We start from the raw sequence: 18,899 nt of genomic DNA, 5'->3' as shown, positions 1-18,899 counted from the left end.
CTTCATACCAACATTAATATACCAGTGCCAAACATGGTCCAACAAGGCACAAGAAAGAAAAATCAATGCAAGCGAAATGAGGTGTCTCCACAAAACTATCAACGTCACAAGAAGAGACAGCATAAGAAACGAAACCATACGTCTACAAACTGGAAAACCACAGGTACATGTAATGAAATTGATACATTATATAGAGCGTCAAAGAGTTAAATGGTTTGGACATCTAACCAGAATGCCCCAGAAACAACTAGCGGCTAGAGCTTACAACACCCGAGAATCCGGCTTAAATCAAGAGGAACACCAAGAAAGACCTGGCTGGATGGGGTTAAAAAGGTCCTGGAACAACATAACATTCTATCACCACAGACGCTACATTACACACCAAGCACAGGACCCAAACTTGCACCTCCCTTCGACATCCTAAGGATACCAGAGGAAGGAAAAAGTAAAAGTAAGTTCATGTATGTAAGGAGTGAAGGGGCTGGTGGGGCTGGATGGTGGTAGGGTACAGTACTTCGGTCTTCTTGGAGATAATGAGGCCGAAGTCATAAATAGCAGACTGGAAAAACGGCCAAAGCTTCCCTGCATGTCTTGACTGTGTTCTATAATACAATATATATATATATACTTACTGACTTTTGCTTTTTAAAATCCTGTTGCCGTTGTTAAGCGTCGAGGGGAGATACAGTTTTCTATGGTAAGCCAGCTCTGCAGATCTTTAAGTTGGGATGACTCCCTCAATCCTTCTTATTCTTATGCGTGGCCTTCCTCTTCTTTTATAGCCCGAGTATTTGGTACCTATAGGCTCTTGTGGCTGGCAGGCCAGGTGACATACAAAACAGGTGGCCAAACCATTTTATTGTTTTTCTATGAAATGCAAGCAGGACTGTGCCAAAAGTTGCTTTTACTTCAACATGAATCTCTGCCCGTCTCTTTCTTGTGATGTTTGTTAAGGGTTTTGAGGACATTTTATTTTGCATGCAGAGACTGCTTTCATGGTTTTTAAAAAATGCAATACTTAATGTTCAGGTCAAGCGTGATAACGCACACATCGGCCTCACTCTGGATGATACTTTTCACTCGCAGATAAAACGAAACTAGAGCCATAATAGGCCCACTATATTTATTAGCAGGGTTCAGCTATTATTATACATTGTAACATACAGTACACGCATTATACTTGGATATAATGACCTTGACATTGACGGACGCCCACCTGTGTGGTGAGTAAGTATAGGCAGCCAAAGAGCTTGAAAAGAATCATGTCATGGCGATGGGAAAGTCTACATATTATGTACTTCTAAATTGAAGACTTCATCATCTATGTATGTGTACCCTACTCTGACTTCTATTACATGTAGGCCCTATTACATTCCATGTTCATGTTTTTACTTACACTTTTCAATTCAAGGCTATCTTATGCCTAAACGATACATACTGTATCTTTATCCATTTTCTCGTAGACGTATTTCTATGCAGTCTGACAAGCCACAAATCCGCATTTTGGGCACATTCAGCTCAATTATTATGCCACATCGTTCTACTCTAGTGCTTAATACAGTAGAGTGCGTTTGAATCAATGAATCGGAATACATACATATATATATCCCCTTAAGCTGAAAATTTTATGAAATTGACTAGCAATTTGACTGACAATAATTCAATTTTCTCAAAATAATACAACTGTCCATTTCAAGAATTTTAGTTTCAGTGTTGATTACAAATGTATAAAATTTGGTTGAATCGAACCCTTCGACAAGACAAGTTGGCCATCATAATCATATATCGAAGACTGGCCAAAGGTACAGATTCTGTAGTCTGTAATTTCCTTATACTGTAACATTGTCGACACCTCAATTTTGACTTGATTTTTTTCCAATTGTAATACATGTATTTGAAGTTTATATGGAAATGTTTACATTGATTACTAATAATATATGTGCTACATTTATTTCGCAAGTTCAGCTTAGGTTGACAATTCATGGATGTCATGACACTGGCCGATTTACGATTTACGTCTCGACATTTCTTTGTCGTTTCTTGTTTGAAGAAAAATTACAGCATATTCTGAAAAATTGGGCACTGTCTATGAACAGGCTCAAAATACATTCCACTACACACTATGCAACTGATGGCTTTCTTGTTTTTCTTCTTTGTTGAATTTAAGTCTACAACGTTTTTGTGAAGACAACCTAAATCGTGTAAATACTAGACATAAAATCACAAAGTCCTACACAAAGTTCAACTTCCAAAGAAGAGCCGTATGAATTGAAAAACACACCAGTACAATAAATCCTACAATCAAAAACAATTTTTGGCCATGCCATACAGTCCACTAGTCTAGATGGCCATTACTCAGGTCAACAGGCAAAGAGATAATTTCTATGGTGAATACTTCGCCTTTTTCAAGAAGCTGAGCAGAGACATCAGGTCTCTTCATCATCACAATGAACATCATTCACCCAACATCATGGCTCATTCGTAAATTTTGTCACTGATAGTATCAATCAGTGTCAGTACTATAACATATTGGCCAGACAAATGAATGCGCTTTAACCAATGACTCCACATACCCAGAAATTCACTTGCGCCTGATTAGTGTCATGACACATATGGTATAGTTTCTGCACCCTAAGAGAACTAACATGGACGTTTAGAGGACAGTACAAATTAAACAAAATACAGGATATATTGCCACATGTAGCTCCTTCAAGAATAAAATGTGTCACGACATGGTGGAATCAGGCGCTCGTCAATTTTTGTGCATGAGGAGTTACTGGTAGCTTGTTAATTTATCTTGCTTTTGATGAAAAAAACCCCCCCCATCTATCTTGAGCTGAAGTGAAGATATTTCTGATTGAAAGAGGTAAGTTCACTTGGTTTCAGCGGTAGAAATAGCGAGAAAATGGCCACCAAATTTGGTAACTTCAATAGCTAAAGAGTCCTTGAAAACTGAAAAATTACACATTTTGAGCTTTGCATCAACGTCTTTCAATATAATTTACATGGAAATGTATTTTTATTTGGACACAAAAGGGTTGAACAAAAACCAAAAAATTTGATTAAAATTGCGAAACTAGTGGGAAAATTCCTGTTTTCTCCAATTTTGTTATTTTGACCAGCGCCCGATTTCACCACAATGCCTCACAAATGACAACTGCGCAAAGTGTAAAACAAACTTCCATCACTATTAATACAGGTACAGGCCATTGTATTCAAACTGTCTACAGATGATGAAACTTATTATTACTAGTGCTATAAATATAATTTCTAATGGAAAGGAACGATCCTTATTTTCACGGGGCCACAGAAAATTAAATGTTATTTTCACAAATAAAAACATGAAAAATTTTCTTTTTTGCAAAATCACTTTATTTTGACATCTTGTAATATTTTGCTTCATCAAACAAGCTCACAAGTTATTTGGCGCTCACAATCTACCAGTCATACATGTATCATGAAGTCAGGTATGCTTTATCGATCTTGTTCTGGGACTGAGCACAGGATTATCCTACGTAGCACAGGATTATCCTACGTATCTTGTGTCCAATGTAATGGTGCTCTAACTTGTTCTGTGTGCTCAAACATAGTAAAACTGTCTATCCGTTTTATTGATGGATATCTTGCCAAGACAAACAAACCATGAACTTTGTATGTCCAGTGTTTGATATAACATATCATTGGTGGAACAGAAGTTAAAGAAAGTCAGTAATTCTTTTCAGATTTTCACTGCTGATTTAGGTATAAAAAAACAAAACAACTTGATCTAGTTCTTGACCAACAGATAAACTAGCAAAAGCAAAACAACAACACAAGCAAATTGGACAAAAAAGATCACGTCTGACTTTATTTTGAAAAATACAACAAATATCCGATCAAAAACCAACCACAAATCATCCATCAGCATTCACATATTAAAATGAAACATACGTCAAATAATGAAAAGGGGCAAAGACACATTCCTAATCACGCTCATCCATCATTTGTCACTTGGCTTTTCTGAAAAAGAAATACAACCAAAAAAAATTCATTAGAATTTTACAATTTTATACAATGCCACTTTAAAAAGTTACGGTACAACTTATTTGACACTCTCAAAAACACTTAAGTAATCTCAGTGGATAAAAAACTAAAAAAACCCCCAAAAAACCATTCCTGATATCTTTTGAGTACAAGGAAATTTTACAGTTATGCCCTTACTTTTATTTAACTCATTATACCCCGACTCCAAACTATAGTGGGCTGGCAGTCTCAATTTTCAATTTTCTTATACACCACCAACAGAACAAGCATACAGCTATCAAATATCGAACAAATAAAATGCAAAGCGGATAGTTGAAGATAAAGGAGTGAGTGGATGTGCTGGGAAATGACCAACAGATCACAGCCACACACATGCCTGTCAAAGTTACAGAAAGCCACTAGCAACCAAATAACTGCCACGAATGGCGCGTCAAAGTAAATATTCTTTATTCTTTAAAACACTTCAACTGACCATATGTACAGGAATTTTAGCAGACTTTGGCCCCCAAAAATCAGGATCCCAGGAGTAGGATTTTTATGACAAAAATTCCCATTTAGTTTTACTAGATTTTTTGCGGCACTTGCAACACAATACCGCCGTATAAGACTACAGGTGCTACAAGTGAGTAACAAACACAAAAAAAAAGGAGGGGAGATAAGGGCGATAGATGTTAGAGGGGAAAGACGGAGCAAACCAAACCAGAACACTGTCAGCCAACTACAGATTTCCATTTACAGACAAAAATGGGATCAAAGATGAACAGGAGTGTTAGACACAGCACACTGATTTTAAAAACATTGTTTATAGTAACTTCCATGAATCCCCAGTACTTGTAAAGAATGAAACAAAACCTGAAAGCCTCACCCAGCCACTACAGCCTTCACTTACCTGAAGCTTTCTTCTTGTCTGCTTCCTTCTTCTTCTCTGCCTCCAGCTTCGCCTCCTCTTCCTCAAAGTTCTTGATGTGAACCTCCACCTCCGAGTCGGAGAGGATGCGGATCACTGTCTTGTTATCCTTCCTGGTCAGGGTGGCAATCTCGACTGAAATAATACACAGAAAGGTAAAAAAATAACACAAACATCTAAAAGCTCTGAATAGGGAAAAGTGAGTGAAGTCAGTCACTCTAAAGGTTACGAAGCATCCAGTGACAAATGCTATACGACATGTCGTCATCTCAGTCAACTACTTTGAACACACTTTTAGAGAAAAAAAAGCGTTGCTAGATCAGACGACCGTTTACTTAAAAAATTTGTTGTTTCCTTTGAAAGTGTAATGCAATAATTAGTATGCCTTTACATGTCATGTCAAGACCAACTGACCCCCAAAAGGACAAATGAATGAATTTTAATACTGGAAATGTACTGCAATTGTGTGACACAATTTTGAAACTTCTGAGCACCCGTACAGTCAATGTCCACTAGGAATTTTTGTGTAAGTGGGAACAACTCTGATTATGCAACAGTAAGGAAGGCAGTATGTTATGGATGCAACTGGATCAGGAGCACATTTCAAGTCGTAAACTGTTTCGCAAACATTAAACGCTGCTTTCAAAGAACGACATGAAGCGCTCTGATTTCAAATAGAACAGTACACTTAGCTCACACTTAGTGTAAGAGCTCCATTCGGTCATATCACAAGGCAAATATATTGCTCAATAAACAATGATGCTGCAATGAATGTGACCCCACAAAAATAAGTGCTAAACACAAAAAAGAATGAACATGCCAAAGCCTTTTCTTGCATTATATCACTTCTTCCAGTGAGTGGGAAATAATGACAGACACTGGAATTAATATACGACTTCTTGCGCATCTCAGCAGTTATATCTTGAGAAAACAAATACAGTATAATAGATAGGTCAAAAACAGAAGACTCGAAATCACCCATCCGCCGAACAGTGCCTGCGATCCCGTTTTTTTCCTCTTCCTTATCTCTGTGAGATACCCCTCGAACTACGGATCCCTTGAACTACCGAGGCCGGTCCCGACGAATGCCATTATCCGGGTTAAACTGTACATAAATATTGAAATTTTTCTGAGAAAAAAAAATAAAAAAATTCAGAACATATTCTCCTTTCCTAAATCCACAAAATGATGACGGATTATATACTTTCTTTTATCTTTCAAAACACTTTCATCAAAGTAAACTACATACTTGGCGTTCATATGACCGTACGCAGTTGAGAGCGCCATACAACCTCTACTAAAACAAACAAACTACATACCTTTGTCAGCAGTGACCTTAGTCATGTCAAGAGTCTTGCTAAGAACTTTGATGGCCAGATCAAGAGATGCACTCAGATTTATATCTCCACTTTTGTACTCTTGTTTGAGGAGTGAAATAGCATTCTGAAAAAGAAAGTTAAAAAAACAAACTTGACTCAACATTGCAATTACGAATGCCCAGTAAAATACAGCCTTCTTGAAATTATAGACTTGTCATTTTAGCAGTAAAATGTCTCTAAGAAATATCAAGTAAACTTGAATTTTGTTTGCTAAATGGTAACATTCCTGTAAGCTCAAGGTTCCAAAGGCAATAAAAACAGACTGACCCCTTGTCTGTGGATATTTTACAAGCACTTCACTTTATTTTGGATGGATCAGAATGTTGTTATTTCACCCCTTGAAAATTGAAGCAAATTCTCAGCCAATAATCTTTCCAGAGGCCAAAAAAAAAATAAATAAATAAATAAAAAGGGGTAAGGATCTCATAAAAAAATGGTAAATCGTTATCTCTGAAAGAGGTAAACCCACAATGCCAAGGCCCTCTTTTGGTATAAAATCTATAGCTAAATTGGTCATTAAATCAAAACAAATAAACTTAGTATTATCTCCTGGTACAAGAGACCTGTTTTCGGAAATTGCCGGAAAGTAATTTGACGCCGAAGTTGTCAGAAAGGAATGTGTCCCAGCCGCTGGAAGCGGCTTACCAGAAATAAGGAGTTAAATTTTTAAAAACCAAATAATTACATACATAGTCGAACCTGCCCAGGCGGCTATCTTTGTAAGACAACTGCCTGTACAAACGGCCATTTTTTATTTCCCTCCCTTGCGTTTGTTCCATAAAACAGCACTGCCTAAAACGAAAACCTTTCTAATGTGGCCATGGCAATTATATTTTAATCTACCAACAGCCCCACAAACCCCTCCAAGACTGCCAAATTAAACTGTAATGGGCTAACACATTGCTAAGAGTAAGCCATCATAATTTATTCACCTGTCATTATTGTTGTTGTCTTAGGAATGAACCAGTCACTGACTAGCAGGTTGCGAAAGTGAGGTTTCTGGTAAATGCGTTTACCCAAGCTGGCCAGTCTTTAAAATTTTAATGGGACTTTACGGCAGAAGAAAATGGCTTGTATTTTTTCTTTTTGATCAGTCCTGTCTAAGACGGCCACTTTTTATACATTTATGCACTGTTAATACTATTGTGATACCATACCGCACTATTGTTTCCTATGCATGTGGCTTTCCAGCCTCCATAGTTGCCACTGGGATCACTCTGGTACAGCTGGTAGCCATAGTGTTTGTCCCAACCCATGTACAAGATGGACACACCAAATGGACGTTTGCCTGGAAAAGAAATAAAACAGACATTGCAATTATACATTTGTAATCAAATGGTTTGTTTTGTTTGAGTAAACAAAAGCACATCGACATAATAACGATCATATAGAGCAAGGTAGAGCTTAGACAGAAAGACACAAAAACAGGGAAAGAAAAGAAGCAAGACGTATCAGTGGCGCTTGTCAACCACCCACTTGTAATAAAACAAAGTAGCTAGTATAGGCTGAGATAAATGAAAACTTCCTTCATAAGGTGACCATACCATCATACAATTTTTTAAAAGTAAACTAAAAGACATGTGACATTGCCTTAATAGGAATGCAAAGAAAAAAACAACACACCCGTTACCATTTTGACAGAGCTACACAACAAAGGGAGGCGACCAAAACTATGTGTAAAGCAACAATTCTGCTCTAAATCACAAGGGTAAAGACGTTAACATTGAGTTATGAATAAACACACAAAATGATCCTAAATGCAACATCCAGAAGAAAACACATTAAAAAAAACAGGAGTCCTCATTACTTTAAAAAAAAACAACCTAAAACAAAATGCTTGCTTTGTTTTCCCCAGTCACTAGACTGCAAATTCATATTACGTACAATCTGTAAGGACATGGCACATCATAAGAATCTACTGTCTTTCCAAACATGTCCACAACAGTAAGATACTCAGCTTGACAGAAAAACTACATCTCAACAGCCAACATATAATTTTCAATTCATAGCATTTCCTATGCCTATTGGAAATAAGTACAAAGCTTATGAATATCTGAAACGTTTCCTTTAAAGCAGGCTACTATTTCAAAAGTATTTTTAGAACAGACATACTTAAAAACTGGAATCAAAACTGACTGAATATTTTTCATTAACACCAATAAAGTATTTCCAAACACACACAAGGTCCCAATCATTTTGACATAGAGCTATAGACTACAATCAACAACAATTTCCGATTGTGGTCATCTTACAGAAGACAGTCTTACCTCCATACTGTGTGTAGGCCTGCTTTAGGTCACAAAGTGCAGACACAACTTGTTCACATGGAATTGCCTCTTGATACTGCAAGATGTGTCTGATAGTAGATGGATATAGTAGACAGAAATAGAAATATGAATTAAAATGTTGTACAATAAGCCTCTTCTCACACATTAACAAATCAGAAGTCTGAGTAAACATTTTTCGTTTTAAACCAGACACAGAAATAACTTAAATGTGAGCTACCTTCCCCTTTCTTTCCACATAACCTCTATCATATGAGAAGCCAGAAACAGGGAGCTCGAACTTAAGCTGAGAATTGACCCTTTTTCAATATGAAAAATGCATTAATGTCTGATTTTTTCTTCTTTATACTTTATGGACAGGAAGAGTACAAAGACTTTTGCAGCTAGAGTCACATGTAATTCAAACACTGTTAGTATGGAAGGGAGCTTGCTCAAGTAAATGGTTGTGTGTACAGAGAAGTAGAAGGTGTTAGATCTCTTAACTGGAATTTTCTCTTGCTAGCATACACAATATATATAATGTATTTCAAACTTTGACTCAAACACAACAGAGTTTACCCCCCGCGGTGGTGCTACTGACTGAAGTGTCTTAAGGCCATTCCCAAAGGGGGGGGGGACATTAACCTGTTCTTATGCACAGTAGAATTGTAAATGGGCCGATTCATCGATGTCATGCTCCAAACTGTGGCTGAACTGCAACGGGAACTGCTGCTTTTTCTTTCCTAATCCCTTCCATCGTCATTTTCCTCTACTTCGTTTGTTTGTTTGTCATGCTCTTGTGACCCCTAATTTCTGGGGTGCCTTCATAGTCGAAGCAGACTTCGTCCTGTTGAAGCTAGAGAGGTGAGCAGAGTAAGTCTGATTCCCAGTAAGGACTTCTCCGTTGACATCCACCTCTTGGTGCTCCTGTGACCTTATGCAGTTGCGAGTGCCGTAAAACCTCAACTAAAACCCCAAAAAAACTAACAACAGGGACGAATTTTGTTTTTTGGCTCAACACCTTTCATATCCATTTAAAAATACATCTCTCTGTGGATTTTACTGAAAACATTGACTAAAGCCAAAGGCACCAAAAATGTAAATTTTCAGTTTTCAAAAACTCTCAACTTATGCAAATCATCAAACTTTGGCGGCCATTTTCTAATTTTACCTCTGCAATCAGGCGATTCCCACCTCCTTCAATCGCATATCTCGACCTCTTTTCAAGATAAATTGGAATTTATTTAATTGAAAGCAAGACAAAGAACAAGCTTAAAGAAGATGCCAATAACTCCACATCCACATACCCCAAAATCGACGAGCACCTGATTCACTGCGTCATGACACAAAAATTATTATCCTGAAACCACAAATATGTTGAATTCATAACATGCGAGTCTTACCTCTGGGCAATGAGCCGGAGTTCGTTTGTCAACACGTTGGCATCGGCTGTGATCCCAGCCACACTGCATGCCATATCACTAGAAACACAAAAGGAAAAGATTGTGATGCTGTTACCATTAAACAGAATAATACACTGACGTACCTGAAAACCTCTTGGGGTGACCAAAAATAATGAAAATATGTAAATTCTTCCCAAAATACACACAGGTTTGGAGAAACAATAAAGCAACCTAGATTATGACTTAGAGTAAGATCATGTTGTGATCCCATTCTTAGTGTATATTTCAGTGTCCTCTATGGTCTGCTGGTAGCAGAAAATTTGTTTTTTTGAATCAGGGTCTTTGCAAAAATCAATCAGTCTTTCAATGGAAAAGCCACAAGAGTTTTTCCAAAATAGGGATTAGTGACAGTGAACTTAACCATCTAGATCAAGGTCTAGCCATAGAAACAAGTAGTGATAGTGATGAATTTGACATCAACCTTTGGCCCAGGGCTAAGATCTATCTCCCCCCAGAATGCCTCACATTCTACAAACATTGATCCAAAACTTGCCTGGCTGCGAATGAGTTAAAAAGCGTACCCCCCCCTTGTATATCAGTCCATACCCTCGGCCCATGATAGAACTGCATGTGGGCTTTTTCAGCTACTTTAAAAGAGACACACACACACACACACACACACACAAAAGCAACCTGATAAGAACCTAGGATACATCAAACTTTTTTCTGTGAAAATAGAAAGAAGCCAAGACATGCAAAGCCCCAGTTTAAAAAACAATTAACCCTTTTGTTGCTGGTATGTCATGAAAAAGTGCAACTTTTGGCTGTGTGCCTAACTATGTACATCACACAAATTTGCAAAATTTGCCACTTCTGGTTGCCTGTATGATATTACATGTATAACACGTTAATCACCTGGCTGTAATTCTTCTGTACAGAGTTTTAGTCATAAGAACTGCGTGATTCGTATTCATGAATAAAAGATGCGCACATTGTTACCAAATTTGCTAGTATTACTTTACAGCTAGGCTTGCAAGTGATTGATAAACACAGTTTAGGCTTGCGGGCGGTTGCATGCTCTCACAAAATGTAAACACTAAAATTACTTTAAAGTGAACACGGCAAATAAATTCACTTTTTGGCTTAGATTTTCAAGATATTCGAAATTATGAGCAAGACGGTAGGGGAAATAGGGAAAGGGAGGTGTGAAAAAATCGACATGAACAAAGACCAGGGTCTGAAATAGTGGGCTAGATCTAGACCGCGAGTCCATTGACAGTATCAGTAAGACATGAGACTGCTCTCTTGAGCAATGAGCTCAGCTGAAAATTAATGCTACAGTATGTACAATTATGTTATTATATGTTTTTCTCTTAACGCTATTTAAGATTGTGACAAGGAATGAATAAAAGGCTCAGAGATTTTGTGAACCTCAATTACAGGCTTTCATTTACCAGTTCTACCCTGCCAAGGTCCTCTGTTCAATCAAAAAAAAAAAAAAAAAAAAAAAAAAAAAAAAAAAAAAAACAACAACCAACAAACAACTAAACTACTTTTTTTGTGTATATTTAACACAAAATTTGCACTAGATCTAGAACAATTTCGAACAGACACAATTCAACCAAAAAAAGGAAAAACTTGTTTTTTAAAAACGGGAAAGGCTTTTTAAAAATAAAAACCACATGTGAACCCAAAATGCACCAATTTAAAAGATCTTGTTAGGAGAGTCAAGAAATGATTGGTTTGGTTTTTCCATTCCTTTCCTTTCTAAAAATCTAATCTTTCTATCCCTGTAACATTTAAACAATATTTCCTTTCTCCTACAGAGTTTTAAAGATATTTGTAAAATTCAGGAATTCCGAGAACCAGTGATCTATATGTCCCTCTTTGGACTCGACACATTTTAACGCGTTGATTGAAATGTTCAGTGGTGGCCAAACAAAGGATCCATCCAACCATGAGGACTCAAAGCCACACACACTGTACACCTTACAGTATGAAGTTGTTCCTAGAGACAATAGGGGGTAGGATGAAGTTGCCCAAATAGACGGCATTTGTGGAGTTTGCATATCCTGAAAGGTGAATATGGGCTTAGCCAACATACCAAATGTCAGAGAGAATGTTCATGCTTTTCAATACGATAGAGGAATCATGAACACATTGCTATCCCTTGATCCACGTCAGCTTTGCAAACAGGAAAATGGTACAATCGCAGATGAAGATCTTCCTTGAGAATGCAGACCGTTCAGATACAGGAAAGTCCTAGCTGCAGACATAGTCTACGGACAGACGTCTCATGTGGCTCATCTACTGAATGCAGCACCCTGATGACGTTAATGCGAACGGACTGTGTTTGACCTGAAGTGGTCATTTTGTCAGGGAACATTCAGTTCTGATTCTCTATAGGTCCTAACAGATGGATCATTTTCACCCTTGACATCTCCCCCGGGCGGTGCCACAGACTGAAATGTCTTTAGGCCATTCCTAAAAGGGGGACATTTCTCGTTCTAGTCCACAGTAGAATTGTAAATGGGCTGATCCAACAATGTCATGCTAATAACTGTGCCTGAACTACAATAGGGAACTGCTGCTTTTTCTTTCCTAATCCTATCGTCATTTTCCTCTACTTCTTTTGTATGTTTGTCACACTCTTGTGACCCGCTATTTCTGGGGTGCCTTGATAGTCAAAGCAGATTTTGAGCAGCTGAAGCTAGAGAGGTGAGCAGAGTAAGTCTGATTCCCCGTAAGGACTTCTCTGTTGACATCCAACCCTTGACGCTTATATGACCTAATGCAGTTGCGTAGCAATGCCAATGAAAATTTAAATTTTCACTTTTGTCCCCTTTTTTTTGGTACCTAAGAAAGAATTTTCAATTCTAAGAATTATGCTTCTTGAATTTTGAGAATCGGTTCATAAATAAAAAAGTTATGGGGTTGTAAAGGTCGGCAAAATATGGATGACCCACATATAGGAAAATACTCCTAAAAAGTGGACCACGCAGTAGCAGATTCTGTAAGAAAATGGACGTTATCTCGGTAACTAATAGGAGTGTTCTAGAGAAACTTGGCTACCCGATGTGTTTTTGAGTACAGAAATCATTTCTGCAGTCAGATTTACTACCAATTTCGTAGTTATTTTGTTATAATTAAAATTGTGGTGTACATATTACGATTTTGCGAAAAAGGGGTGTCGGGATGAGTCCATTTTATTTATAGCATCGTATCACAACATGGGATCTTTGAGAATATATGTCGGCAGCGTGACTAAATAATTGCAAAGCTTTTTATGATGACTTTAGACCATGCCAACCTTAAAAGATAAGTTAATTCAATCTAGCATGCCGTACAATTAAAAATTCTTTTTTCCCCGTTGAGACGCGAACACCCCGAGACGAGATAACCTCGCCTCGGAATACCCCCATAGCGATGTTACAAGGGAATAGAGAGAAAAACAACCGGATGCGCGCGCCCGCCATTGCCCTATTTCAAGTGACCAATGAACGGACCCGGAATAGTCATGCCGGGATTTGTAGGTCACATACATTTGCCACGAGAGTGAGGGGAAAACGGCCGGTCTCCCTGCGAAGCCGCTTTGGATAGGGGGGTAGTCGTGCATTTATGATCGGGTCTAAACAACTACTTGACACCAAACGTTCAAATTTGAGCACACTATAGAGGACAGATAGATCTATTACCATCTCGGCGTTGAAATTCAAACTCCTTATAGTTTTCGGTGTACACAATACGAAAGTGTTCCAGACAGCAAAAGTATAGGTTAATTTATGTGTACGAACTTCAACGTCCACATATCATTAGTTTGCCCTATTTTCTGATTGGTTGCCGAGTTTCATTCGGATTGGTTCGGAAATAGAGCAGACCGAGGTTGACAAAGTTAGTCACCTACGCTTCGGCCGGGTCCGCAAAATCGCCCGTAAACGGGGACCAAATTTTCGCCTCGCGGGAAAGCCCGATTGGCATTGCTAAGTTGCGAGCGTTGTAAAACCTCTACTAAAACTAAACCCCTTGACATCAACGGAGGCCTTAAGGCGACACTTTAACATTGCGGAACTTACGAGAAGAGTTGGTGGTGAGGAAATTTTCAATACAAAAAGCTCTAGACTGCTCTTTACTAAAATAAACTATCTACAAACTTCTGTTGGCCTATTACACTACTGTAGCTTGCTATATAGCCCAATTGTTGGGACTTTCAGTGGTAGGCCTAATACGAACTAGTGTGTCATATTAAGAAAATGGGTTGTTTTTTTTTACGCCCTACGTTGACAAAAACTATTTTGTGGATTTATCTAAGATGATTATCAGACAATTTCCTTTTATTTGAAACAAACTCCAGTGTGGAGGAAAATATTTACTCATAAAATTGTTTCGTCTTTTTTGTTTTGATCACCTGTATATTTACTCTAAAGCATCAAACATTATTCTTACTCGTAGAGACGATATATCTTTTCAGAGTATGACACTTCATCCAGAAGTTTGTTGGTGTTTCGTCGCTCTGCAGCCAACAAAATACCATCCTTTGCCAGAATTCCCAGGCAGGTTCCTGCATGGCCTATGGCTTCCATAGCATACTCCACTTGGTACAGTCTCCCTGAGGAGTAAAAAAGGAACCAATTTGACTCTTTCATTCATTATGACATTATGTAAAGATCCTCTTTAAAAAAAAACAACAACAAAATTCTCAAAATGGTCACAAATACTGTGTACGCACAAAGTAAAGAACAAAAATGTTACTATTCGGCAACACATTTAACTAATTATTAGTCTAATGGTGTAGTAAATTAATGTAATAACGGAAACAGCACATCGTCCTCTTGACCTTCCTGAACAATTGTCCAAGCAGCAGAGAATTTAACATTGTATAGATCATGATAACCAGGTTTTCCAGAGTATTTAAATTGACATGTTTCTTGCACAGTAAATAGACTAGCATTCCACTGTATAAAATCAATTTTAGAGCATTTGTATAGCGCAAATTCCCACTCAACAGCAAGCTTCATGTGCTTAACAATTATGTATATTATTATCCCAGCAGACCTGATTATACGATAGCATTCTGAAACAATCTCAACTTGTTGAAGAGTACACAGTGCAAGCAGACATTTTACAGGTGCTAAAACGCTTTTGACAAGATATTGCACTATGGCTGGGTACCCATTACACTTGAGAGAAGAGAGGAAACTTCAACCAGTGCCATGCCCAAGAACACACTGTTGGGCCTCTGGGTCGAACCCCCGAACCCAAAACCTCATCATTAACATAGCTGCCACTCAGGAATTTAAAAAAAGGAGGAAATTCATGTGAAGGTGTACGCGCGCTCTCCGAAGGCTGGAGTAAAACCAATGAGATCCAGAGGCAATATGCACTGGAAAATCTACCTTACGGTTTTGGAAGGGAAAACTATTTGATAACCATAAGTAACTGAATTAAAATGTATTTGAAAAAACCCCCAAAGGCATTAAGTTGAGTAACGAGCATTTGAGTCAATCTGACACAGTTTAGACTTAGTGACTAAAAATCCAGTGTTTGTTGCCAGCTGGAGTCTCATAAAAAGATTTCTTTCACTTTTGTACATTGATGTAGAGCAGTTTTGGATTAAGGAGGCAACACCTTTGACGCTGTTGATTTCGGCACTCCTGTACAATTTGCAGTCCCGTTTGCACTTAGTGCCCCTGTCGTGTGTTTCTTATTTAAAGATCTAAACTGAATTAAATTATAGCCTGGGCTATCTAATCTAGATCTAGATATCTAAATATGTGTAGATCTAGATTATATCTAGAGATAGATTATATCTAGATCTTTACTGAAGTCCTCCTTACTAGATTTACAACTACATCTAGATCTAGCACTAGGCTGCATGTCTACATCTATCTCCAACAAATATTGAGCTTTGATTGAATGGTCACTTTAACTTTAAACTTTAAGTCTCAGACACTCATTCATGTTCAAAACTAAAAATTTCACTTCCACAGCCACAATAGCCGTCATGTAAACAAATAGGACCGCAGTTGTACTGACAGGAGTGCCACGATTTCTTTATCGCACCAAACGCAAAGTGCAGCAAGCGGCTTGTTCAATTTTTTAATGAACTTTTCAAGTCGCACACCGGATGCTTCTTTCTCATTCTAGCTCCTTTTATTTTTGCATTCTGCATCAATTTCTCTCAAATTCCACGGTTTTCAATGACAACTCGGCGCGTCAACGCCCCGACGCCCGATCGGCACTGTGATGCCCCACAATAAACAATGTGAAACTAGCGCAAGGCCTAGAAGAATGGAAGTAGAAGCTAAGGGTGGACATGCGCAAGCCGCGTTTTCGTCTCTCTCCCGGTTCAGTGATTTCCGCGTGTAAAAAAAAAGTATCGCAATTTGCGACCGAGAACGGTCCAGCAGAGGAAGGAGGAAAGTAGCGGGAAAAGCTAGATGAAGCGGAGTTTCCGCTATTTAGCGGGAAAGTGGCAGCTATGCATTAATTAAGAGTTCAGTAGCCTAGCCACTAGACTGCCGATGCCTTACTGATATTTCTTTCCTATGACATGACAGGCAAAGGGAAAATAGTCAGGATGCAGTGAACCCTCTTTTGGGAAAAAAACTTGTGAGTCATACAAATCTCTCATTACTCAAAGTATATAAAGCGAAGACACAATTTTACATTAGAATTTTAAAAACTTTACATGGTTCACAAAATAGAAGCATTCATCTGTGAAAAAAAAAAAAAACTTATTGCATTAAAACAATCATAATATTTTCAATAATAATACACTTTAAAACGTTTTCCTAAGCTTGGTTACACAAACATGTACTGTTATTTAAAATACATACCCTCAGGGGAAAAGATAGTGGTCCTTGTGTCATAACGTCGAGCCTGAAAATAAAACAAAAGAATGCTTTCTAATATCGTAGTATGGATGGCATTATAAAATTATTAGGCTTAATCTAAGTAGAGGTTATTATACGGCTGACTTTTACTACGAAATTTAAAGATAACCAAAAAACAAAAAAGTAACCCTGGCCCTAAATTGTGATACTTGTAAAATAATTTTAGGCTTATCGAAATTCAACTCAGAAAAATATTCATGGGTCTAGGTCTAAATTTTTTTTGGATATATTTAAATGCTGATTGCACATAAAGAAAGTACTGGATGTCTTCTGAACAAGTCCTACTTGATCAATGGAAGTGAGTTTGAGAGAATGAGGAAGGCCCGGCCCCAACCAGCATTTCACCATGATTTGATGTTTTGGGTAAGAGGATTGATTATAACTTGATAACATTGATTTGATTTGCAAGGGTTTTAGGGGCCATATATATGTGCGTTCTGCAGTAAAAATTTACCTGTATTTCAATTCGAGAGGAATTCCGTAATGAGCAACCACTATGAAATCTATCAATGGCCATCACATAGCCTCTATGGCATCAGTCTTTTTTTAAACTTCAAAACAATTTTCATCTATCCTGGGAGGCGGGCGGGGGCATGGGGCTTTCCTCCCCCAAATTAGGGTTAACGCTTGGTTTTGGGAAAGGTTAAAATTTAACATATTTTTTCATGTACCATAGTGGTTGCTCATTGCGGAAGTCCTTCCCTAGATTCAAACAAGAGTCAGGAATGAGGAAAGGGCAACACAGTTAGCAGAACAGTTAGCATCAAAATGAAATTTGGAATGTGCTAGATCTAGAAGGAAGGACTTCTGTATGTAATGTGTGACCACACAAACTAAATATAATAAAGAAGAGACCAGAACCCAAACCCTACCCCTCTATTCTACACAGTGGTCATTTGTTACTGAAGTCCTCCTTACTAGATTTACAACTACACATAGATGATCTAGATCTAGTACTAGACTATATGTCTACATCTATATCCAACAAATATTGAGCTTTGATTGAATGGTCACTTTAAGTGACACTCATTCATGTTCAAAACTAAAACAATCAACTTCAATTTTAATTTAAATTACAAAAGACTATGACTACTCTCTCTAAATTTTAATTAGTAGAGAATATTATAGAATATTTAATCTAGAAGAAACTTAAAAACAACTTTGATTTGAAGAGTAGATTTAGATCTAATCTAGCCTATAGATTTAGAATCTAGTCTGCTTAAGTAATATTATGAAGAAATAACACATGAAGCTATCCAGCGAGCACCTAGCACACCTCTGTAATTGGCGCAAATATATGACGTATTTCCGCTATTATATTCTTGTCATCTTCCACAGTTTCCCCCAAGACTCTTGGGTTTCCCTCGCCAGTAACTGTTGACAAGACCTCGCCGTGTTTGTTTTTGTATTATCTTTTAAACAATCTTAGCAATTCTCGATCCATTTATTTATCTTCTCCTTGGCACTCCTGTACAATTGCTGTCCGTTTGGGGATACTGGTTTTGACCCCACCGACGATTACTTCTGATTCTAAACGATTACTTTTTGATGCGCGTGCCGATATGGAGAGATAGCCAATCAAACCTAGATCTACATCTAATTGCAAACATCAAATTATGATCAGGGGGGGGCATGGAAACCCCCCCATGTTCATTTGTTTTTCTTGGTCACAGGGCAAATATATAGGCCGAATATAGACTCGATTTTAGAAACAACTTAAAACAAGTGGATCAAGTGAAGCTTTAGCATTTTATCAAATAACATATCGCAAAGATTACGAAAACCCATTTAGGTTGAGTCAGATCTAGTAATCTAAATGGCTGGATTGTACTTTACAGGACCACCCGTCTCGGCCCATGATTACTATACACGCCTAGCCTAACTACGCACTCATAGTTCTCTATGTCCTGACAAAAGGTAGTTCCGCAGGCGACTTCGCTCACGCACAGCGCAAGCCAGCGGCGAGGTGAGGTGAGTGATAGGTGGTGGTTGAGGGTGGGTAGGGGATTTAACTTTGGTGGACCACTGTG

At 38.0% G+C, this 18,899-nt stretch overlaps 1 protein-coding gene across 1 annotated transcript in view; it reads right to left on the bottom strand.

Moving 5' to 3' along the window:
* Positions 1–3,354: 3,354 nt before the first annotated feature.
* Positions 3,355–18,899, bottom strand: part of LOC101858089 (proteasome subunit alpha type-4) — an 18,865-nt gene continuing 3,320 nt past the window's right edge. The window contains exons 2-9 of the mRNA XM_005092308.3: positions 16,813–16,855; positions 14,420–14,582; positions 9,977–10,054; positions 8,577–8,665; positions 7,467–7,597; positions 6,250–6,373; positions 4,913–5,065; positions 3,355–3,999 (exon numbers count right to left, since the gene is read on the bottom strand). Of these exons, the coding sequence (XP_005092365.1) occupies positions 3,980–3,999; positions 4,913–5,065; positions 6,250–6,373; positions 7,467–7,597; positions 8,577–8,665; positions 9,977–10,054; positions 14,420–14,582; positions 16,813–16,855 (801 nt within the window). The 3' untranslated portion in view covers positions 3,355–3,979. The remainder of the gene's footprint in view (positions 4,000–4,912; positions 5,066–6,249; positions 6,374–7,466; positions 7,598–8,576; positions 8,666–9,976; positions 10,055–14,419; positions 14,583–16,812; positions 16,856–18,899) is intronic.

Source organism: Aplysia californica, unplaced genomic scaffold (genome assembly GCF_000002075.1).
Source record: "Aplysia californica isolate F4 #8 unplaced genomic scaffold, AplCal3.0 scaffold00044, whole genome shotgun sequence".
NCBI classification, from domain to species: domain Eukaryota; kingdom Metazoa; phylum Mollusca; class Gastropoda; order Aplysiida; family Aplysiidae; genus Aplysia; species Aplysia californica.
Note: the sequence above shows the minus strand (reverse complement) of the source record. Positions and strands in the feature narration are given on the sequence as shown.